We start from the raw sequence: 21,194 nt of genomic DNA, 5'->3' as shown, positions 1-21,194 counted from the left end.
CCCAGTTACCTCCCAGCTGCCCCCAGTTACCTCCCAGCTGCCCCCAGTTACCTCCCAGCTGCCCCCAGTTACCTCTCAGCTGCCCCCAGTTACCTCCCAGCTGCCCCCAGTTAACACCAGTTGCTCCCAGCTGCCCCCAGTTACTCCCCAGTTGCTCCCAGTTACCCCCAGCTGCTTCCAATTACCCCCAGATGCCCCCAGTCACCCCCCAGATACTCCCAATTACCCCTCAGTTGCTCCCAGTTACTCCCAGCTACTTCTAATTACCCTCCATCTGCCTCCAGTTACCCCCAACTGTTTCCAGTTACCCTCCAGCTGCCCCCAACTCCCCCCCGCTGCTCCCAGTTACCCCCGACTACCCCCAGTGCCTCCCAGATGCTTCCAGTTACCCACCAGTCGCTCCCACTTACCCCCCATCAGCTCCCAGTTACCCCCTACCCATGCCCAGTTAGCTCCCAGCTACTCCCAGTATTGCCCCCCCACATCCCCCTTCTCCCCTGCCCCTTGACCAGCCATGGGTGGTGGCAGGACGGGGCGCAGGGACACGGCCATGGGGGACAGGGGACGTGCTGTGACACCCGTCCCACCCCCGGGATCTGCCCCCAGCCGGGATCCCCGGGATAAAGCTCGCGGGGCCACCCCCCGGCACCTCAAGGTGTGGGGCGCAGATAACGCCCGACGGGCCCGTGGGGCTGCTCGGGCGTCACAGCAGCAGCACGGGGGGGGCTCAGGCCCCAGTAGTGAAAACACCCTTGTTTTAAAGGCCACTAACGTGCCAGTGACATCTGGAAATCTTACAGGGGGGGTAGGATTCAGCAAAGCGTCTGGCGAGAGTTGATTTTGGCCGTAGCGTTTTTCTAGAAATGATGGCAATTTCCGCACTGAGCATCACAGCGGAGACCCCAGGAGGAGCCCGCCTGCGGGATTTCCACACCCGTCCCCGTTAGCTGCCACAGGGACACCGAGCACGGCGCAGATGTGTGGTGTCGTGGGGGCTGCCAGCCCGCTGCGGTGAGAGCAGGGGACGGGGACAGGGCGATGTGCTGGGACCGGGGCTGGCTGGGGGGCAGAGCTGCTGCAATTTCCCAGAGGGGACCGGAGCCTCCAGCTTTGAAGCCTCGAGGGTTCTGAAGGGCCTGAGCAGGGGTGGAGGATGCAGCTCCACGGGGATGCAGCAGCTCCACGGGGATGCTGTCACCAGGGCCACCACGTGCTGCCCCAGGGCTGTAACTGTTGGAGGAAGGAAGGACGGATGGGAGGAGGAACACCATGGGCTGGGAATACCCTGCAAGGAGCCAGGCAGGAGCAGAACCTGCTCCTTGCCCCGCTTCCACCTCCTCCTCCCCATGCAGGGTGGCCCTGGCTGTGGGAAGGGGGCTGGCAGGACTGGAGCTTGTCTCCATCCCCTGTAGGATTGCCACGCAGAAATGCATTGGGTGGGTGGAAGCGCCAGGGAGCAGAAAGGGGTTTATTGTAAAGGACAGCGTGGGTGTGAGAGCAGAGGGGAGTCAGCCTCGCCCCAGGGCTCAGGAGCTGCAAGGAGCCCCTTTTTGACCAAGCACGGAGCAAACCTCTTTTAACATCCTGATAGCAGATTGCGTGATGCTGTGGCTCGTCACAGCATGCTGGAGCCCTGTCCTGTCCCGCACCCTCCTGTCCCACTGCCCGTGGTCTTCTGCCGTGGTTGGTCTGCCTCCATCCCAGCCTGTCTCCCTGCCGGGACAGCACGCAGGAGGGTGGCACCTACCACATGGTGACCCTGTGAAGTCAGGGGGATGGAGGAGGGTCCTGGGCTCCTCGCAGCCATTGCCAGGGCTCTCCTGGCCACGTTTCGATGAGGACAGGAGCTGTCAGGGTGGCACAGCCGGTGGCTAGGTTATGGGTTTCCTCGCCTGTACCCATCCTCACGGGCTGGTTCAGCTGTACTTGAACTGGAGGAGGCTCGGTGGTGGTGGGACAGGAGGGTCAGTGTCACCAGGGCTTGCAGAGGTGGCGTGCTTTTTGGGTGGGGGACCAGCACCGGTCGAAGGACCCAGAGGCTTCATTTGCTGCAGCAAAATAGATTTGGGTAAAGCCTCCTGGAGTGAGGATAGAGAAAGAGGAGGAGGTCGTGGCACTGCCATGGCTGGGGATGTTGAACAGCTTGGTCCTTTTTGGGGAAGGAGGGAGAGCCAGTGTCCCCAGTGTGGGGTATTGGGGTGTGGGGGCTCCTTTCCCATGCTCCCACTGGTGCAGATAAATGCACCTCGCCCCTGTGCCGAGACCCCTTCCACCCTGCTCCCCCAAAAACTGCCCAAAAACGAGGGTGCTGGGGAAGCTGGGCTGCCCGGAGCTGGGGTGAGGCTGCCCCGGGGCAGGGAGCAGCCTGCCAGCACCCAGCACTCCTGTTTGCCCCTTTCTGCAGCTGCCAGCAGCGTTTCCCTGAGCTCCCCTGCAGCCTGCCCCCGCCGCAGCCGCTCCGGAGAGATCGAGCTGAGGACAAGCGGGTGCTTTGCCTGGCAGGCGCTGCCTCGGCAGGCAGAAGCCGCTTGGCTCCTTCCCGAGGAAGCCGGGGCAGCGGAGGATGCTCGCGGCGGTCCCCAGCCGCGGGGATGCGGGGTTGCTAGGAGGCAGGTGAAGGTGACGGGGACAGCGCTGCGGAGCACCGCAGGCCCAGGTACCGCCGCAGCCGTGCTCCGGGGACGGGGATGGGGACAGGAGGGCCCCCGGAGCCCCCGCGCAGGGCAGGCGGCGGCGGAGGGAAGGAGCTGCGGGGGGACCGGTGGAGGATGCGGGAGCTGGCGGCCGGCTCGGCCCTTCGCCGCCGCCGCTCCCTGCCGTGAGTAGCCAGGGGGGCGAGGGGCTCCGGCAAGGGCGATGCTGGGGGCCCGTGCCCTTGGGATGCTGCCTGCGGCGTGGCGGGGGGGGGGCGATGCGGCAGCCCCAGGCTGGTGCCGCCGCTGCCCTTGGGATGCTTCGCCGGCTGTGATGTGTCCTTGGGAAACCGCGCTGAGCCGGCCATGGCGGGGCCGGGGATGAGCCCTCATCCGAGCTGGGAGCCGGGTCTGACCCAGCAGGGCCCGGCGGCAGCGCGGAGGACACGGGGAGGAGGAGGAGGAGGAAGAGGAGGAGGCGCAGGGAGCCTGCCGGGGGTCTCCGAGCCACCTTCCCCCTTCTCCTAGATCCGCATGTCCGACCAGAGCAGCAGCGATGATGGGGAGTCTGACCCCCAGCACAGTCTGTCCATGGTCTTCCTCCTCGTCCTCGTCTTCTTCATCATGGGGCTGGTAGGATTCCTGATCTGCCATGTCCTGAAGAAGAAGGGCTACCGGTGCCGGACTTTCCGGGACGAGCTCGACCCAGATAACAAGGACGTGCTGGCGGAGCTCCAGGCCAGTGAGTACGGGCAGCGGGGTGCCGGGGGGCTGCGACACTGCTCTTTGGTGCTCCTTAAACTCAGCCCTCGGGTGAGGGCTGGGGGTGGCTGGGGTGCCCTGTGGTGGGACATGGTGCCCACCCTTTTGCCCAGGGCCTGTCCCCACCATGTGCTTGCCCTGAGCTGTGTCCCGTGGGTGCACTCCAGTTGTGGATTGAGTTGGCTGCACACGAAGACAGTGCATGAAGTTTCCAGGTTGGCTTTGTCTCCTGGAGATGCCACAAGGAAACATCTCTGTGAGCTTCCAGGAGTGCAGCAGCGGCCACTGACCATGCTGTGCAGGGCAGCTGCCCACCAAACCTCAGCCAAGCCCCCTCAAAGCAGGTTGTGATGAACGCTGGCAATGAGTGCCACAACAGGGCAGACATCCAGCGAAGTTTCACCAGCACACTGCTTTAAGGTTCTAACATCGTAGCGCTGGGACTTTCTCCATCACAGGTGATTTCTATGTTTTTAGCAAGCCCCAGTGGGTTTCTTGGCTGTGAACCTGTCCCGTTTGCCCTTGGAGGCCTTTAGCACTGCAGCATCCTGAAGGTGGCAGCTCCAGGGCTGAACTGTCCTCACGAGGAGCCTCCTCTTCGAGCTTGTTCCAAACCTGCTACCCACTCATGTCCTTGGATGCTCCCCAGAAGGAGCAATGTGTCCCTGCCTCGCTGCACCACTGGCTGCCATTTCAGCCCCCTCCTTCCCAGGGTGGAGCTCTGGACTTCCTCGGGTTCCTCCTGCAGCCGTGGGGACTTGCAGCTCCTCGGGACTCTGTCGGCACTCGCAGCTTCTGCTGAGCTGGGCCTCCCAGCCCCACGCCCTCAGTGCCACGTTTTCTCCTTTCAGATGAAGAGGAGGAGCTGAATGAGGACACTGTGGAGAAGATCGTGAGATGCATCATCCAAAATGAAGGTGAGCGTTTCCTTGGGCTGGCTTGGTGCTTTGCTGACTGCTTTGGCTGACACGCTCCCTTTTTCCTCTCTCTCCAGCCAATGCCGAGGCCCTCAAAGAGATGCTGGGGGACAATGAAGGGGACATCCCAGTGCCAGTGCCCAGGTGAGGGAAGCCAGTTCCTGCTTGTGGCTCTTTCAGAGCAAGGGAGGAGCAACTGCAGGGCATCACCTGGGTCCTCAGACTCTGCACCCAGCCCCTTCCCATGTAGGCAGCTTGTTACAAAGGATCTTCCCAACACGAAGTCCCTTTCCCCTGGGACATGGGGGCTGTGATGACTGCTTCACTTCTTTGCCAACAGGAATATCCCTTCCTCCTGTCCTCACAGGAGGTCCCCTCAGGAACTGCTGCTTCTCAGGGCTTGCCGTGCTGAGGCTGCACCAGGGTAGGGAAGAGTCCTCCAACTATCACGACCTGTCACATCTTTTTCCTCTTGCAGCCTTTGTCCCCACCGCAACAGCCAGGACGGGGGCCCACCACACCACCACACGGTGCATCTGGGCTCCACACAGGCCCCCTGCATCCACTGCAGCAAGAGGAAGAGGCACCCGCTGCACCGGCAAGGAAGGTCCAAGGATGGCAAAGGCAGGATGCATCCTGGAGAGACCACCGTCTTCTCAGTGGGCAGGTACTGGAATGAGCCTTGCTCTGATGGAGCAAGAATTATGGAGAGACTTCTCTGTTCCCCTTCCCCATTTACCCTGTGCCAGACATCCCTTGCTCAGGAGCCCTGAGGGCCATGTGCCTCGCGCACCTCCAAATTCCCATGGTGTGCAGCGGGCCAGGATGCATGGGAGCCTTTCCCCTTCCTTCTCTAGAAGGTGACTCAGGCCTGGGTTGCCTTGCTGACTCAGAGCTGGGCAGAGCCCCAAATCCATGTCCCTTCAAAGCCTGCTGTCCCACCTACATGTGACTTGGGGTCCTTCTTGCTGCAGGGGCAGTGGCCCCAGGTTTTAGGGATCTCGTGAGGAGAGGGAGGAGGTGACACAGGTTCCTGTTGCAAGTTGCCACCATCAGAATGAAAGAGTGGCTATTCTCCTCCAGGTCTTTGCCTGCAATGATGACTGTAATCAGATGCTGTGGGAGGAATATGAGAGCAGGGGAGTGTACTTGACACTTCCCACAAATAGTACCCAGTCCCCATCTGTTCTCACCTCAAGGGACTCCCAGAGCTGCCTGTGGTCTCTGAGCAGTCATCAGTCTTTGATATAATCTGCAACCCTGCCCAGGTTGCCCCATTCCCCAGCAGAAAGGTCTGGTCCTGCCATGGTGACGATGAACCAGATGGGGCATTGGGAGGGGTTGTTTCCACCATTGGAGCTAGGAGTCTCAGAAGGGAGGTTAACTGGGAGCTTTATAGGGAGCTGGTAAAGGGAGGACCTCCCCGTGCCAAATTCCAGCTGAAATTGCCCCTTTCTGCAGGAGGAAATCTTCTGGCTTCCTCTGGACTGGTTGCTGCCAGCTGTCCTTGGTGTCAGGGCTGGTGGTTGGTAAGCCAGATCTCCACACAGGTTCTTGTTCATGGCTAATCTTCCTTGGCTGGAGCCCAGCTCCTTCCGCTCCTCTGTGTCCTTCACCCATGCTCTTCTCAGTCTCCTTTCACTCAGCTCTGTGTGCCTGGAGAAGATGGTCCCCTCCTAAACGCGCCTTCCCTCACACCCCAATTTTCTCTCCTTATCCTTGTTAAGTTCCCATGTCACATAAGCCTTTTCCAAGGTTCTATGCTAGAAGTTTCCACTTCCTGAATCTCCTTGGTATGAGGTCCAACTGCTAAGGGGCCTCTGTGTCTGTGAGGTACAAAACTGCCTCCAAATTCTGGCTCGTGTTCCCAGCTGGCCCCTCTGCTCTTCCAGTTCCCTGATGACTTTTCAGGGAGTGCCCTTGCTGTGTCTTGCTATGAGTATCCTGATTGCACAAGCCTCCTTGATTCATGACCACACACAAAAACTCCACTTTAACCTGCTTCTGTTTGCAGCCCTCAGGTCTTGTTCATTCATTTTTGGCTGTCACTTTTGCCTTGGAGCCAGCGGCTGGGAGTCCGATCCCCTTTCCTATTGACCAGGTCGGTGTGGTCAGCATGGGTCACCGAGGCTGTCAGGGGCTGGAGCATGTGAGGAGCTGCTGAGGGAATGGAGTTTGTTTGGCCTGGAAAGGTCTAGTGGGGATGTAAGTGCTCTGAAACCACTCAGAAGGGTGAGGGGAGTTTAAGTGAAGATGGAGCTGGACTCCTCTCAGAGATGCACCAAGAAGGGCAAGAGGCAGCAGCCACAAGTTGTGCCTAGAGAAATCTGGATGAGGCGCAAAGAGGAACCATCGTGCTCCATGAATTATGCTGCCTATGGCAGGACCCCAAGCAGCAGGGGGATTGCCATCCTTGGGGATCTCCAAACCCACCTGGAGAGGTTTTGGAGAGCCCCGAGCAGCCTGGCCAAGGGTGTAAGATGGCTCCATTTTGAGTGGAGGGTTGTGCCAGAGGCCTTTCCCACCTAACCTGTCCTGTAATTCTGAGGTAGTCAGGTTTAAATGATCTGTACTCTCATATTATTGAATAATTTACCATCTGTCTTAGGGCTTTCCTAAACCTTTCATCTTTGCCACCTGCCATCTCTACCATGCTATTGAGCGGCCACATCAGAGGAGCTCTCCCTCACCACGCACCGACCCGCCAGTGGCGGAGCTCGTCCGCAGCCCGTCCGCATCTCATGGAGGTCTCATCCCCGCCTCGCTCCGCTGCAGCACATTGTGTCCTGTTGGATCAAGTGCCCTAGCCATGCTGACTAGGCGGACACCAAAATGCTCCTGTCCTTCTCCTCGTGATCTGGAGGGAGGTTTCTCTTGTGTCCTCTCCAGCCTGAATCCTGGTTGCTTCTCTGAGTGCCTCTCCGTATCCTTTAGGCTCACACTGCTCAAAGGTGTTACCGAGAAATGATCCCATCATTTCTGCCTCCTCCTGGTCTCTTTTTGGGACTGGAGCATTCTGTGGCCTTCTCCTATCACCATGCTGGTGCCTTGTCTCCAGATACTTGGATAGACCTAAAAGGTCACATTTGCTGCGGCTTGGCCTGACCCCAGCAGTCCTCTGGGAACATCATTCCGAGCTGGAGCATTTCCCTTCTCAACCCTTCCAATTTATGAGCAGCATTTCAAGCTGTGATGCTGAGGAGTCTGTATTGCCTACCCTGCTGATGTTATTTACGGCTCTGGCCACCTGGTGCTCTGGCCACCTGGTGCTCTGGCCATCTGCTGAGGCCTGCACTGCCTCTGTCTGGAGCTCCCCCATGCTTGAAGAGGGTTTAAGAACTACCATCGAGTAACCTGAATATCTTCTTGAAGTCACATTCCTCGTTGCTGTCCTCTTCTTGCTGGCCTGTCCTTCCTTGTTCCTGACACAGGACCACTCTGGTGGTCTCCTTCACTCACTCGCTCTGGCAGCTCATCTTGGATCTGTTCTTTCTTGGACCTTCCTTCTCAGCAGCCTCCTTCGGGTCAGCCACTAGCTTTACATTCAGGTCTTGCTCTTCTTTCAGCCCCAGCAGTACTTCAGCTTCACTGCTGGCACCATTTTGCCCTGCCTGCTGCCGAGCCCCAGCGGCGCTGGGGCCTTTGGGCACAAATCCCCCGCAGTGGGCCCAGGGCTCTGGCTGGGGGCACCAGGGGAGACATTTCCCCTCTGCTGGTCCAGCCATGGTGTGCAGTGCTTACACGGGGGAATCAGAGCTGGTCGCAACCAGTTGTAGACTTTGTGCATTCCCCCTCCCAAATCCCAAACTGACGGCAGTTCCCTAACCTCTCCCTTCTCCCCAAGCGCAGTACTGCAGTCCCCTCTGATTCTACACTCATCCGCTGTCCGTGTCAGGCCGACTTTGCAGTTCTCCTTCCCTCCCCGGAGCTCTGAGCTGCTCCCCGGCACGCAGCGGAGGCTTGGTAAGCCGCTCAGCACCATCCATTGCACCAGGGGGCTGCTCACAGCCTGCCCTGGTGGGTTTTAGCCTGGCAGCTCCTCTTTGTGCTTGATCCCTGTCCCCACACACAGCTCACCCTTCCCTCAGCCTGCAGAGTGGCCTTACAGCCCCTCACACACATCCTTTCCTCCCTGGGATCAGCCCCAAATGCACCAAATTCACATCCAAGGCTCTGTACAAGCCCCTCTTTGGCCAGGCTGCATCTCAGGGCTGTCACCCATAGTGCTGCGGGACGACAGACCATCAGGGCTGGCACCAGCATCTGGATTGGCCTTTTTGTCCTTCTGTTTACCAGCACTTTGTACTGGGTCTGCTTTCTGCAGAAAATGAAGGAAATCTGGGGTGAGGTGGCTGGGGCATGGCTGGAGTGGGTGTCAGCGCTGAACGGGTCTGAGGGTCTGGAGATCAGCACGGGTTGGCGACAAAGAGTGAGGATCCCATGCTGGAGGCAAGCTGCAAATAGCGTTGGGAAGGAAACAGTGGGAGAATGGAGGGAAGAGCTTTTGACCTGCCCATCCCCTGTTGTAGGTTTCGCGTCACGCACATTGGGAAGAAGCCCGCCTTCCCCGAGCAGCAGGACGGCGCCCAGCCCGACGGCAGCAGGGAGCTGAGCACGGAGGAGCTGGAGCACAGCAGCGAGCGGCTGCGGCGGGAGCGGGCTCGCAACGGGACTGTCCCCACGGGTGGCCTGGAGAACGGGGCCGTCCAGGGGGGAGCAAAAAGCGCGGAGCTGAGCCGCTCCAGCACCCCAGCTCCAAACACGCCCGGCAGCCGGGACGGCAGAGCGGCGGGCAGGGTGGGCAGCTCTCCCGGGAGCACAAGTCACCAGCGGAGGCACCTGAGCCATCGGGATCTGGGAGGGTCAAGCCCCAGCATCCCGGGGCAGCTGGGGCAGGAAGGAGGGCAGAGAGGCAGCATCTGCCAGGAGGAGGCTGGACTGGGGTCAGCAGATGAGGTGTCGGATATTCACGGGAGCCTGAGCCTACACGAAGGGGCGGAGGAGCTGGGAAGGGAGGAGAGCAGCAGAAGACAGCCTGCAGCAGAGGCCATGGGGCAGCAGGTGGGTTCCTCCTCTTCCTCGTCCCCCAGTGGTCTCCTGGGTTGGAGGGGCTGAGGGGTTACAGTGCAGCACCTGAGGTCCTGGTGTGCTTGGGTGCTGCCAAACACACTCACGGGGTGGTTTGGGTTGGAAGGGGCTTTTAAAGATCACTGAGTCCAGCCCCCTGGCTTGAACATCTTTCACTACACCAGGTTGCTCAAGGCCCCATCCAACCCAGCTCCAAACACTCCCAGCGACGGGCATCCATGGAACCTGTTCCAGCATCTCACTGCTCCCATCATGAAAAATTTCTTCCTTATACCAAATCCACCCTCTTTCAGTTTAAAACCATTGCCCCTCATCCCGTCACTAAAGGCCCTAGGACAAGGTCTTCCTCCATCTTTCTTTTGAGCCTCTTTATACATCGAAAGGCCACAATGAGGTCTCCTGGAGGCTCTTCTCCACACAGCAGCGTGAGCACCGCTGCAGGGACTGAGGAGCTGGGGCTGGCTGCGGTGTGGGACCTGCTCCATCCTGCACACCCTGCTCCCTTTCTCTAGCTGCATTTTCCCATCCTTTTTCTAATGCCTGTGGCAGTGGCAAAGAGGGGTGCTCTTGTTCCACAGACACCCTCTGAGCGCTTCTGCTGGGATGGGTCTGAGGAAATGTGACTTCTCCTTGGGACGTGCCAAGTCACCGTGATACTGTTCCCACCCTGCTGGTGCCCACGCTCCAGGGAAAGACAGGTCATGGTTGAACCTCATGGGAGATGCAGCAGAGACCTGAGGGCAGACCTGCTGCCGCCAACCCCGCGAGCAAGGGACGTGCTGGGCCCCTTTGTGGCTGGGCTCTTTGGGGACATCTGCTGGGATCGCTGTTCCTTGTCCCTCTGCCTCTGCACTGGGCTTATTCTCCCCCCAGGGCTCACTGCAGCCAGCCAACGTGCAGGCAGGGCAAGATGCCCCCAGGAGCCCTTCTGGCCTTGAAGTCTAGGAAGGGGTGAAGCCACCAGGCTCGGAGCAGGGAGCAGCACCTGGGCAGCTCCCAGCCTCCCCACCCGACCACTGTGCTGGAGCTGCTAGCGAGCCCTGGGCAGCACCGGTGCAGAGAGAGGGTGCTTGGACTTCAGTGGGCCAGCCCGCTCCCTGTTGCTGCCTCCAGGCTCTTACCTGCTAGAGGAGGAGGGGAACAAATGGTTTGGGGAAAGAACCTGTGTGCCTCAGTGCTGGGGACTTGTCCCAGGGCCAGGAGCCTACTTGAAGAAAGGAGGATGGACGTGAATGGGGGAAGCCTGAGGAAGGCCCTTAGGAGGGGCTGATGGGCTGCAGACTTTCTCCAGATCTCTCCAGAGGACTGCAGAGGCAGCAAGAGATCCTCCTTCCTCCAAGGGCCTTTCCTTCTGCTCATCTTCCCTTTGGTTCACCCTTGAGGGGAGCAGGGAAGGGGCGGGATGGACAAAGCAGAAGGTTGAGATGTGGGGCAGGAGAAGCATGGACAGCCCTGGGCACAGCCAAGCACCCAGCCCTAGGGCCACTCCACTGGGTTTTGGGGTGTTGCTTTGCCACGATCGGGGACACGCGGCCACAGGGAGGACAGTGATGGGACATCAGTGAGATGTTTGCCACCAAGCCCTGGAGTTGCTCAGCAGCTACCCCATCCCTTAGGTCCCTGCCAGGGCCACGCTGAGGGCTGTTAGCTGCTGCCTGGCATATCCTGCAGGCGGCAGAAGGGCAGAGAAATGGGGATGGGACTGGAAGTCAGTGGGGTCACGGCCACCGGCCCATGGGTCCCTGATGTGGCTGACGGAGCCCCCGGCCAGGCTCCCCCAGGAGCACTGCCTGACGCCTGCATCTCTCCCCCTCCCGCAGGAGCCCAGCACCATGGTACAGGACCGAGGAGCCACCGTGTGACGTGAGTGCTCATCCCCAGCCCCGCGTCCAGTTCCTGGGGTGGGCAGGGGGTCAGGGCCACAGAGAGGGGCCAAGCCGTGCAGAACACCCGTCTACCTGCGGGGGGGTACCTGGCTGGTCACAGCGGTGGCCGTGGGCCAGCCCCATCCTGCTTCTCTCTCCCCGCAGCTCCTCTCCACTCCCGGCCAGAGCAGCCGACGGGAGGCACGGGGCCCCCGGCCCCACACCGGGCTGGGGGCTCTACCGCGGGGGGCAACCGGCCCCGGTCCCAGCCTGGGCGAGCAGCTTGGCATGGCCAGAGCGACGCGCGGACATTACAGACCTCATCCCATCAGCAATAGCTACCCAACTCCCACCCACCACCAACACCCCCCATCCCAGGGGTCCCCCCAGCCTGGCACAAGTGGGGACCCCCCCCAGTACCCCGCAGCCACCCGGTCCCTGCACCCCCCAGAAGGATTCTGTAGGGATGCCGCAGGGGCAGTGGCACCAGCTCGAGCCCCCCGCATCCCCAAACTCACTGCAGAGCACAGCCCTGGCGGTGCCACCAAGCAGGATGTGGCGCAGCACCCGCCGGCACAAAGCCCCCAGTGCCACCGGGGAGGGACAGCGCAGCGCCCGGGGGACGCTGATGGAGATGGGAGCCTCCAGCCCTGCCCTGGCACAGGGCAACCCGGCCCCCAAGGCGAGCTTTGGTGTTAAAGTGCACTGTAAATAGACGAGCTAAAACCATTAAAGCTGCTGAACACAGCGGTGGAGCGAACTGGTTTTATTGGGGCACGGCCACACCCTGCCCGCATCGAACACAGTGTGGTGCCCAGCACGAGGAGGGGCAGAGGGGCCTGGGGAAGAAATGCCATGGGTGAGGGACAGGGGCACGGCTGCCCGGTGCCATACAGGGATGCAGGAGCACCCTGCAAGCAGCACTGGGCAGGATGCGGCCCCTGGAGAGACCAGCTCGGGGAACAGCAGGGTGCAGGGCAGGTCCTGCTCCCCTCCACACCACCTCCTGCCCCAGGGGAGCAGCCCAAAGGTGGGGGGCACGTTTCGCTCGGGTGAAGATTGTGCAGCCCGGGGAGGGCCAGGGGCACCCCCCAGGGTCAGCTGAGGTCCAGCTCAGGGTCGGGGGCTCTGCCGGGCGGTGGGGGAGGTGCACGGAGCTGCCAAGAGAGGAGAGGAGATGCCCACAGGCTGAGGCCGGGGGCTCCCCATTGCCCTGTCCCCCAGTACAGAGGCTGTGGGGATGCACGACCCCTTTGTGGGGACCTGAGACAGGGGGAGATCATCGCAGTGAAGGGGCGCTTACCGGACGGATACGGGTAGCTGACATGTCTGGAGAGCTCTGCCCACTGCCCGTGCCCTCCTGCCTGCCAACTGGACCCGCACAGGAGCTCAGACACGCTCTGTGGGCCCTCCCAGACAGCCCCCCTGACCCCCAGCACTCACCTCCCAGCAGAGTTTCAGGAGACGGGTTGGAGCCCAGGCTGGTGCCAGGCACGAGGCCGGGTGGGGAGAAGGGCGGCGGGGACGGTGACGGCAACTCCTGCGAACACAGAGCTGAGCACTAGAGAAGCGCAGGCACCACCGGGACCCCCCTGCAGCCACGGTCACTGTCACCAACCTGCCCAGCCGTACCCCGAGCCCCGGTGAGCTCCTCCACCACCAGTGAGGGGAAGACGCCGACGCGGCCGTCAAAGTCCCCCGTCCAGAAGCCGTCATCCACCTCGTCCTCAGCGCGGGGCAGCACGCGGATGATGGCACCCTCCGGGAAGCTCAGCTCCTCGGGGCTCTGTCCCTCGTAGTCGTAGAGAGCTCGCACCAGCCAGGCTGCGGGGAGGGGGCTCAGCACCATGGGACAGGGTCCCACAGCACCATCCTGGGGTGATGATGTCCCACACACCCACCTCCGGGTTCCAGGACCAGCTCCGCAGCCATGATGCTGGAGAGCTGCCGCTGCAGGGCGGCCCCCGAGGGGCCCATGACACTGGTCCCGGTGGCCAAACTTGGCTCGCTGCCCACACAGCCCAGGGACAGCAGGTACTTCTCGGGGACATAGCCGATCTGGCCTGCCTTGTTCCGAGCCTGGTGGGGCAGAAGCTACGTTACCATCCCAGTGACATGATGGCATTCGGGTCCCCCTGGCCCAGAGCCCTCCAAAACTGCCCCCAGCTTTGGGATGAGCCAGAGAGCAGACCCCGGTCCACTCCAGCTGCCCACACCCACCTTCACCCACTCCTCCATGTCGCCGTCCTCGATGACCTCCAGCTCCTCTCCCTGCGCGATGGACAGCTCGTCCGCCTGGCGGCCCTGCGGGGGACAGGGGACAGCGTGTCACAGCCAGGCTGGCGGTGCCATCCCCACACGGGCAGGGCACCCGTGGCTTTACCTGGTACCCAAAGATGACCCGGCAGGTGTAGGGGTAGGTGCGGGCGGCGTGGCCGGGCTCAGCATCCTCAAACGTCTCGTCACTGTCGTAGTCATCGAACTCCGCAGGGTCCAGCCCCGCGGGCTCCTCCTCGCCCGGCCGGGTGCTGCTGGGGGTGCGCGGGTGCTCCTCGCCCGCCCGCACAGCCCCAGCCAGCCAGGCGTCCACGTCCAGCCCCGCCGCACGCAGCAGTGCCAGCCGCGCCTCTGCCTTCGCCTTGCCGACCTGAGGCACAGACCAGGAGGGGATAACGGCACGGACAGGGCAGGGATGGGGAGGGATGTTTTCAAGGGATAAGGTGATCGCTGTGGGGTGGCAGACAGCCAAGCCCCATCCCCAAGGACCCAGCCCCCAGCATGGCACAGCATCCCAGCACTGTGCTGCCACTGCAGCTCCATGTCCCTGTATCCCCCCGCCCCCAAAACCCCTCGGGGGTAACAAACCTTGAGGCCACCCCAAGCACATTCGGGACCCACCTCTGCCTTCCGGATGTTTTCTCGCACTTCCTCCACCTGCCGCTCCAAGGCAGCTGCCTCTGCCTCGGAGACCTGCTGCCTCCTGGCCTCCAGCCTCTGCAGCACCTGGGGGGCACCCGCAGGTCGGGACGGGGGGCGCTGGGATGGGGCTGCAGCTGCTGCCCCTCCTTGAGACCCCCGGGAGGGATGGCCTTGGCCGCGCACCCACCTCCTCGCCGTGTGCCTTGTTCTTGCTGTCCCGGGTCACCCGCGTGGCCCAGCGCCGGGCCTCCTTCTCCAGGCTGGCCCCACCATCCTCCGGCTCCAGCAGGGACACCTGGGCGAGGACAGGGTGGCTGGGAAGGGTCTGGGTGTGTGGTCTCCCCGTGTTGCACTGCCCCCCCCCCCACCTACTTCAGGGATGCCAGCGAGCTGGAAACGCTGCTCGGGTGCCAGCGTGAAGGCGGCGTGGTCCTGCAGGAAGAGGAGGAGGTCCTGCTCCCGGCACACCTGTGGCGGGGAGAAGCATGGCGCTGGGGAGGGATGCTCACCCCTCCCCATCTGCCAGCCATCGAGGACCTGGGGACGGGTGGCGTTACCCGCGTGGCTGCCTCCGAAACGCTCTGGAACCACTCCTGCGTCGCCCTACAGGTCTCCACCTCCGCCTGGCCCGCCGTGGTCAAGTGGTCTCGCAGCCGCTCGTACAGGTCGCCGTCCAGAGCCTGCGGAAAGCCAGTGGCAGACCCCCATGTGGTCCCCGTGTCCCCTCGGGGACAGGGCAGGAGACCATGCCGACAGCACGGGGACCTGTCCCAGCCCTGTGAGACCCCTGCCGTGCCCTGCCCAGGGGGGTGCAGTGGGGTGCTGTGCCCCCCAGCAGCCCCGAGCTGGGGAGGTGTCCCCAGAGCTGCTACCTGCATGACGGCGGGCAGCTCCATGCGGTAGTAGTGGTCCAGGTGGGCGTTGGCGGACACCAGCGTGAGGACGTACTCGTTCTGCACGCCCGCGAGCTGCCGCGAGTACTCGGCCAGCTGCGCGGAGAACTGGGGGACAGGGACAGCGAGGGGTGGTGACGAGGTGGGGGACACCGCGCCGTGCCATCCCCGTGCCTGGGGACCTCGCTGTCCCCGCGCTGCCCACCTTGGCGCTGAGTTTCTGCAGGCTGGCCTTGGTGTGGAAAATCCTCCGGTCGCTCTTGCGGAGCCTGGGTAGGACGGGGACACTGTGACCCCCCGTGTGCCCCCACCACTTCCAGTGCAGCCCCCGTCCCATCCTCACCGTGACTCCACGTCGGCTGCCTTGTCCTTGGCCACCTCGCTGCTGCGCTGGAGGTGGGTGAACTGCTTCTTCGCCTTGTCCAGCTCCTTCACCGTCTCCAGCAGCTCTGCCTGCGCCTTCTGCAGCTGCTCGATGCTCTGGGAGGGGGACGTCAGCCCTGGGACACGTCCCCGCTGCCCTCACCCTGTCCCAGGGGGGACGTGCCCTCACCCCGTACCTTCTTGAGCATCCTCTCCTTGGACAGGCGGGCGGTCTTGGCGGCCTCGGCGGCGAGGCTGCGGTAGCTCTCGGAGGCGGTGACGCGGGCCTGCCCGGCGTACGTGGTCCCCTCGATGACGCCCTTCCAGACAGTGAGGACTCCCCTGCAGGGATGAGGGCAGGGGATCAGCCACGCTGTGGGAGCTCCTGTGCTTCTGGGGATGACCAGAAAACAGCAAAGCCATCCCCTGCCGTCCCCGCTGAGCTGGGTACCGCATCCATGGGGACATCCCACCCAGGGCTGCATCCCTGAGGCACCCAAATCCCGGCCAGCATTTGCCATCTCCAAGTTGGGAGGGCCATGTATCAACCCCTGCCCCTTGTCCCCATCCCCCTGTAGCTCACCTCGAGTCACCGGCATCGCTGCGGCCCCGATGCCAGTCCCTCTTCACAAACTGGCTGGCCAGCCTCTGCAGGGCCTGCGGACAGACCCGCTGTCACCGGTGCTCCCTCGCTGGGCACCCCGGCACCCTGCCACCCACCCCGGGGGTGAGAGCCCCTCCCCAGGGGCTGGCTGCCCACCCTGTGGGTGTCCCCGGGGGGGCAGGTTGGGGGCAGAAGGCAGCCCGTGCAGGGAAAGGAGGTGAAGGCTGGCCCCAAGGCAGTGCCAAGGGGTGTGGGGGGTAAAGGAAAGCCCCCCAGGTGGCAGCTTTCAGGAGCAAGGAGCAAGGACCAGGAAGGGGACATCAGCGAGGGACGCTGGCTGCGAAGGCAGAGTAGAGAAGCCCCAAAAAAGCCAGGCACAGAGCGATCTGAGCATCAGAGCGATCTGGGGGGGGACATGGGGACAGTCCCTGCGGGGTGCTGCACCCACCGGAGAGTCCACCGAGAGCACAGAGCAGGCGAGCGGCCGGGAAAGCAGCGGGGCAGCAGCGGGAGGGAGGCAGAAGGCGCAGCGCAGCGGGGGGATGAGACCCCCCGGGAGACCCTTGGGCGCTGCTGGGGGAGAGAAGAGGGGGTCAGGAGGGTCAGAGGGGTCAGGGAGGTCGGGGGGGTCAGAGGGGTCAGGGAGGTCGGGGGGGTCAGAGGGGTCAGGGCCGGGGGTGCCAGGCGCGGTGGCACTGCCACAACCCCGCGGGCTGTGGTGGAGGGGACGTGAGGTGAGGGTCCCGGGGTGCCGGCTGTGCACAGCGCGACCCCGAGGGACGCAGCGGGGCCGGGCTGCGGTCCTGGAGCCCCGCGATGACCCAGCACGGGCCGGGCCGCCACCCTCCCGTGTCCGTCCCCGCGGGCCCGCACACCCCGGGGAGGTGCCGGGAGCCCCCCGGGGGGGCCGGGGCCGTTCCCGACAGCCCGGCCCGGTCCTCACCTGCCCGTACTCCCGCTCGATGGCGGCGCGCTGCTTGCTGTACGACCTGCGGGAGAAAGCGGGGGGCAGCGGGGCCGGCGGCGGACCCCGGCAGCCCCCGGTATCCCCCCCGGCAGCCCCAGGTATGCCCCCCGCAGCCCCCACCCCCGTCCCGCCGTACCTGATGTCCTCCAGCAGCTCGGCGTCCCGCTGCTGCTTGCCCTGCAGCCCGCAGAGCTGCTCGAGGAAGTGCAGCTTCACCTCCTGGCTCAGCTTACCCTGCGGGCACAGCACGGCTCGGCTCAGCCCCGGGGCACGGCACCGCTTCCCCGCCCCGGCGCCCCGCAAGGCCCCGGCCCCGCGCTCACCTTGCGCGGCGGCGGCTGCATCCCGCGGCGCGGCACCCGCCGGACCCGACCCGCCGCGGCTGCCGGGCCCGGAACTGCGGCCCCGCCCCGCCCCCTGCAAGCCCCGCCCCCTCCGCACCAGGCGCCGCCCCCTCCGCACCAGGCCACGCCCCCTCCCCATCAGGACACGCCCCTCCGCAGCAGGCCCCCGCCCACATAGTCACGCTCCCCCCACAAAGCCCCGCCCACTCATTATACCACTGCCCCGCCCACCTGTGTAAGCCCCGCCCCCCATGCTGGCCCCACCCCCTTCTGCGGGCATGGGGAGGTGGGGGCAGGGACAGGGGGACAGGGGGACATGGGGACAGGGGGTGTAGGGACATGGGGACATGGGGATGGGGATAAGGGCCAGGGGGACATGGAGACAAGGGGACATGGGGATAAAGGGGCATGGGGACATGGGAACAGGGGACATGGGGACACCGAGATGGGGACGGGGGGACATGGAGACAAGGGGACACGGGGACAAGGGGACAGGGGACTCAGGGACATGGGGACACTGAAATGGGGACACGGGCACAGGGATATGGGGACATGGGGATGTGGGGACACAGGGACAAGGGGATAAAGGGATATGGGGACACAGGGACACTGAGATGGGGACATGGGCACAGGGACAGGGGGACATGGGGACACAGGGATAAGGACCGGGGGGCACAGAGACAGTGGGACATGGGGATATGGGGACAAAGGGACCTGGGACAGGGAGACACCAAGATGGGGACACAGGGACATGAAGACATGGGGATGTGGGGACATGGGGACAGGGGGACATGGAGACACTAAGATTTGGCCAGCGGGGCACAGGGCAAGGGGGACATGGGAACAGGGGGACAAAGGCACATGGGGATGGGGGACACAGGGACATGAAGACAGAAAGATGGGGACACGGGGACAAAGGGACAGGGGGATGTGGGGACACGGGGACATGGTGTATGGGGACACAGGGAGCCCTACGGCCGTCCCTGTTGCCCCCTCCCCCGGACATTTTGGGGGGCATTTTGTCCCTTTGCCCGGTGTGACACTTTGTCCTGGGCTGTGTCACCAGCTGTCACCAGCTCTGGGGGGACATGGGGAGACGAGAAAATGTACTGGGGGGGGGGGGGGGGGCCCCCGCAGCACCGGGCTGGGCGCAGGAAGGGGACAGCAGGGGGTCCCACTCACGGTGTGGAACGGGCTCGTCCGAAGCCACCAGCCCCGGGGACATCTGCTCCCGGCATGTCCCCGCTGCCCTCGCCGGGGAACGTCGCGTGTCACCTCCCTGCTGCGGTTTGCAGTTGTCCCCCCGCAGCCACCAGCAGCTGCTTCCTCCTCCCCAGCCCGTCTGTGCAGGAGGCCGGGAACCCCCCGGTCCCCGCGGCTGCTGCCGGTGACATCCCCGGGGGTCACCCCCATCCCCGGGGGTCACCTCCGGCCACCGCATCCCGCCGGGCTGCCGGGAACGGGGGCAGCCCGCACGCGGCAGGGAGGAAGAGGAAGGGAGCCGGTGGCCGTCCAGCCACGGTGACGCACAGCGGGGCCAGCCCTGCCGGTGGCTTTCGAGGGGACGCAGCTCTGGCGGAGGCCACCCTGCTGAAATGTCCCTGCCGGTGACTTCGCCCGGCGCCGCCGCCACCTTCCTGCTCGGCTTGGCCACCCAGCTCCCCCTGGGTAAGTGTCCTGGTGGCTGTCCCCTGGCTCGGTGACACGGGTGACAAGGGCTGGGCACAGCAGGACGGGGGGACCCTGTGGGACGTGCCGACACTTGGCACTCGGAGGGGGTGGCTGTGTGACACGGTGACAGCTCTGGTGGTGCGGACCCCTGAGCCCTGCCACCGGGGGACATCTGGCCCAGGTGTGCCGGGGGACAACTTCCCCTCCCGGCACCAAAAAGCAACACGCTGTCCCCTGTCCCCTGGACAGGGAGCGGTGGCACTGTTTGCAGGGGACCTGGTCCCCGTGCAGGGTCCCCAGGGCACATCCGGACACGCGGTGGCCCAGATTCGGGGGGGCCCTGGGGGGACCACGGTGCCCCGGCTGCAGGAAGGGGCCGTCTGTCACTTACTTGGCAGTGGCTTTTTTGGGTCCCTGCTTGTTCCCTGCTTCTGCGTCAGGCGAAAAGCCTCCGACCGCAGGGAGCCGGCGAGCTGCGTGCGGCCAGGGCTGCGCCGGGAGGAGGCGAGACCCTGGTGGCTTCGTCCCAGCCCTGTCCTGGTGGGGGTGGCCGTGTCCTGTGTCCCCCATTCTTGGCCGGGACCCCCCTGGGTCCCTCGTCCCGGGCACCCTGGCTTGCACCCAGCGGGGTGCTCGGGTTCCTGGGTGCCCACGCTGCAGGGAGCCGCCTCTGCTGGTGGCTCCGCAGGGAGCGGTGACAGCTCCTGGGGGTCCCCGTGGGGAAGGGGCTCCGGGAGGTGCTCTCGGCCCAGCCCCACGCCTCGTGTCCTCCGCAGCCTGTGGCAAGGGGCGCATCTTGCGGCCCCTCACCCCCCAGGAAGAAGCCAAGTGCCCCAGCGCCTCCGTGGAAGCTTTTCTCAACGGCACCATGTCCACCCGTGTCCTGCCCGCCCTCTACTCCGTGGTGCTGCTCGTGGCGCTGCCGGCCAACGCTGTGGCCTGCTGGGTCCTGGTGGTCAACTTCAGGAGGTGCTCCAGCTCCCTCTTCCTGCTCAACCTGGCCAGTGCCGACCTCCTCTTCGTCCTTCTGCTGCCCCTCAAGATCTGCTACCACCTCTTGGGCAACCACTGGCTCTTCGGGGACTACCTGTGCCGCGCCACGGTGGCCCTCTTCTACGGGAACATGTACGGCTCCATCCTCTTCCTCACCTGCATTGGCCTGGAGCGCTATGTCTTCGTGGTCCACCCGTTCGTGCTGAAGGGCTCCAGGTGGACGTGGGGCAGGGCGGGCGTCTGCGTGGGCATCTGGCTGCTGGTGGGGCTGGGCGTGAGCCCCCTGCTCTTCTACCCCCAGACAAGGCACAGCTCGCAGCTGAACATCACGACGTGCCACGATGTCCTCGGAAAGGACGAGCAGAAGTTCTTTAACTCCTATTTCCTCTCGCTGGTGGGGCTGGGCTTCGGTGTGCCCTTCGTGCTCATGACCGTCTCCTACTGCTGCATGCTGGCCCGGCTGCTGGCCAGCCACAGAAGCTACCGGCACGTGGTGTGCGTCCTGGCCGTGGTCTTCCTCGTCTTCATCCTCTGCTTCACCCCCAGCAACGTGCTGCTCTTCATCCACTACCTGCTGCAGGACACGGAGTGCAGCAACACCACCTACATCTGGTACACCCTGGCCCTGGCCTTCAGCGCCTTCAACAACTGCTTCGATCCCTTCATCTACTTCTACGTCTCCCGGGATTTTCGGGGCTGGATCCGCAGCAGCTGCCGCCGGCGGCTCCGGACACGGAGGGGGTGGGAGAAGGCAGCCTCGTGCCTGAGGTCCAGCGAGCAGACCCAGCTCTAGGCAGGGCTGGGGACACGGGGCTGTGTCCCCCGTGCGGAGGGGACCCTGCCCCGGCTGCCAGCCCGGGGCTCACCCCCACCGAGTCCCCTGTCCCCGGCTGGGAACAGCCCAAGGGGGGACGGAGCTGCTGCCCCGAAACCTTCGGCAGCATGGTCCCCACCGCCCCGTTCCTGTCGCTGCCACCTCTGTGCCCCTGTCCTGCGGGTCCCTCCCCACCCGGTGTCCCCCACCGCTCGCCCTGCGGTGACCGAACCCCCCAGAGTCCAAATAAACCTTTATTTCTCCCTGCTGGTGCAGGAGCCGTCCTCCACCGCCAGGACCACGCGCCGGGCACAGGCGGCCAGCCCCGCCGCCGGCCACCCCCCAGGAATGCCCCACGATG

The 21,194-nt window shown here is 64.1% G+C and overlaps 3 protein-coding genes across 6 annotated transcripts; 2 read left to right on the top strand and 1 right to left on the bottom strand.

Moving 5' to 3' along the window:
• The first annotated feature begins 2,351 nt into the window (after positions 1–2,351).
• RELL2 (RELT like 2) lies at positions 2,352–12,012 on the top strand. 3 transcript variants are annotated; one of them, XM_035338862.1, is made up of 8 exons: positions 2,352–2,656; positions 3,162–3,375; positions 4,247–4,312; positions 4,390–4,456; positions 4,791–4,979; positions 8,842–9,427; positions 9,592–9,598; positions 9,674–9,977. In XM_035338862.1, exons 2-6 carry the CDS (start codon positions 3,168–3,170, stop codon positions 9,425–9,427), a joined length of 1,116 nt encoding a protein of 371 aa, XP_035194753.1. In that variant the 5' UTR covers positions 2,352–2,656; positions 3,162–3,167; the 3' UTR covers positions 9,592–9,598; positions 9,674–9,977. The 3 variants fall into 3 exon arrangements, with proteins under 3 accessions (XP_035194753.1, XP_035194755.1, XP_035194754.1); XM_035338864.1 differs by lacking the exons at positions 9,592–9,598; positions 9,674–9,977 and adding exons at positions 11,221–11,263; positions 11,431–12,012 and having other exon boundaries at positions 2,356–2,656; positions 8,842–9,373; XM_035338863.1 differs by lacking the exon at positions 2,352–2,656 and adding an exon at positions 2,663–2,818.
• Positions 12,013–12,016: 4 nt separating this feature from the next.
• FCHSD1 (FCH and double SH3 domains 1) lies at positions 12,017–17,423 on the bottom strand. 2 transcript variants are annotated; one of them, XM_035338857.1, is made up of 18 exons: positions 17,335–17,423; positions 17,148–17,245; positions 16,988–17,033; positions 16,024–16,097; positions 15,638–15,782; positions 15,421–15,557; positions 15,283–15,346; positions 14,742–15,185; positions 14,557–14,652; positions 14,372–14,479; positions 14,164–14,268; positions 13,649–13,912; positions 13,486–13,569; positions 13,167–13,344; positions 12,884–13,089; positions 12,709–12,805; positions 12,569–12,636; positions 12,017–12,422 (listed from the first exon to the last, which is right to left on the bottom strand). In XM_035338857.1, the coding sequence occupies exons 1-18, from the start codon at positions 17,353–17,355 to the stop codon at positions 12,363–12,365; spliced, it is 2,295 nt and encodes a 764-aa protein (XP_035194748.1). In that variant the 5' UTR covers positions 17,356–17,423; the 3' UTR covers positions 12,017–12,362. The 2 variants fall into 2 exon arrangements, with proteins under 2 accessions (XP_035194748.1, XP_035194749.1); XM_035338858.1 differs by having other exon boundaries at positions 12,569–12,805; positions 14,742–14,864; positions 15,057–15,185.
• Positions 17,424–18,485: 1,062 nt separating this feature from the next.
• Positions 18,486–20,853, top strand: LOC118173901 (proteinase-activated receptor 2-like). The gene is made up of 2 exons (XM_035338865.1): positions 18,486–19,023; positions 19,803–20,853. Exons 1-2 carry the CDS (start codon positions 18,951–18,953, stop codon positions 20,810–20,812), a joined length of 1,083 nt encoding a protein of 360 aa, XP_035194756.1. The 5' UTR covers positions 18,486–18,950; the 3' UTR covers positions 20,813–20,853.
• The last annotated feature ends 341 nt before the right edge of the window (positions 20,854–21,194 follow it).

Source organism: Oxyura jamaicensis, chromosome 13 (assembly GCF_011077185.1).
Source record: "Oxyura jamaicensis isolate SHBP4307 breed ruddy duck chromosome 13, BPBGC_Ojam_1.0, whole genome shotgun sequence".
Taxonomy (NCBI): Eukaryota; Metazoa; Chordata; class Aves; order Anseriformes; family Anatidae; genus Oxyura; species Oxyura jamaicensis.
This window is presented reverse-complemented; position numbering and strand designations above follow the sequence as displayed.

Excerpts from the sequence above, each read along its gene's own strand:
- RELL2 (XM_035338862.1), top strand. The coding sequence starts at position 3,168 with ATGTCCGACCAGAGCAGCAGCGATGATGGGGAGTCTGACCCCCAGCAC. Across the intron at positions 3,376-4,246 it reads GCTGGCGGAGCTCCAGGCCA|ATGAAGAGGAGGAGCTGAAT; the intron begins GTGAGTACGGGC and ends TTCTCCTTTCAG. Across the intron at positions 4,457-4,790 it reads ATCCCAGTGCCAGTGCCCAG|CCTTTGTCCCCACCGCAACA; the intron begins GTGAGGGAAGCC and ends TTCCTCTTGCAG.
- FCHSD1 (XM_035338857.1), bottom strand. The coding sequence starts at position 17,355 with ATGCAGCCGCCGCCGCGCAAG. Across the intron at positions 15,783-16,023 it reads AGCGATGCCGGTGACTCGAG|GGGAGTCCTCACTGTCTGGA; the intron begins GTGAGCTACAGG and ends TCATCCCTGCAG. Across the intron at positions 13,913-14,163 it reads AAAACATCCGGAAGGCAGAG|GTCGGCAAGGCGAAGGCAGA; the intron begins GTGGGTCCCGAA and ends TCTGTGCCTCAG.
- LOC118173901 (XM_035338865.1), top strand. The coding sequence starts at position 18,951 with ATGTCCCTGCCGGTGACTTCGCCCGGCGCCGCCGCCACCTTCCTGCTC. Across the intron at positions 19,024-19,802 it reads GGCCACCCAGCTCCCCCTGG|CCTGTGGCAAGGGGCGCATC; the intron begins GTAAGTGTCCTG and ends TGTCCTCCGCAG.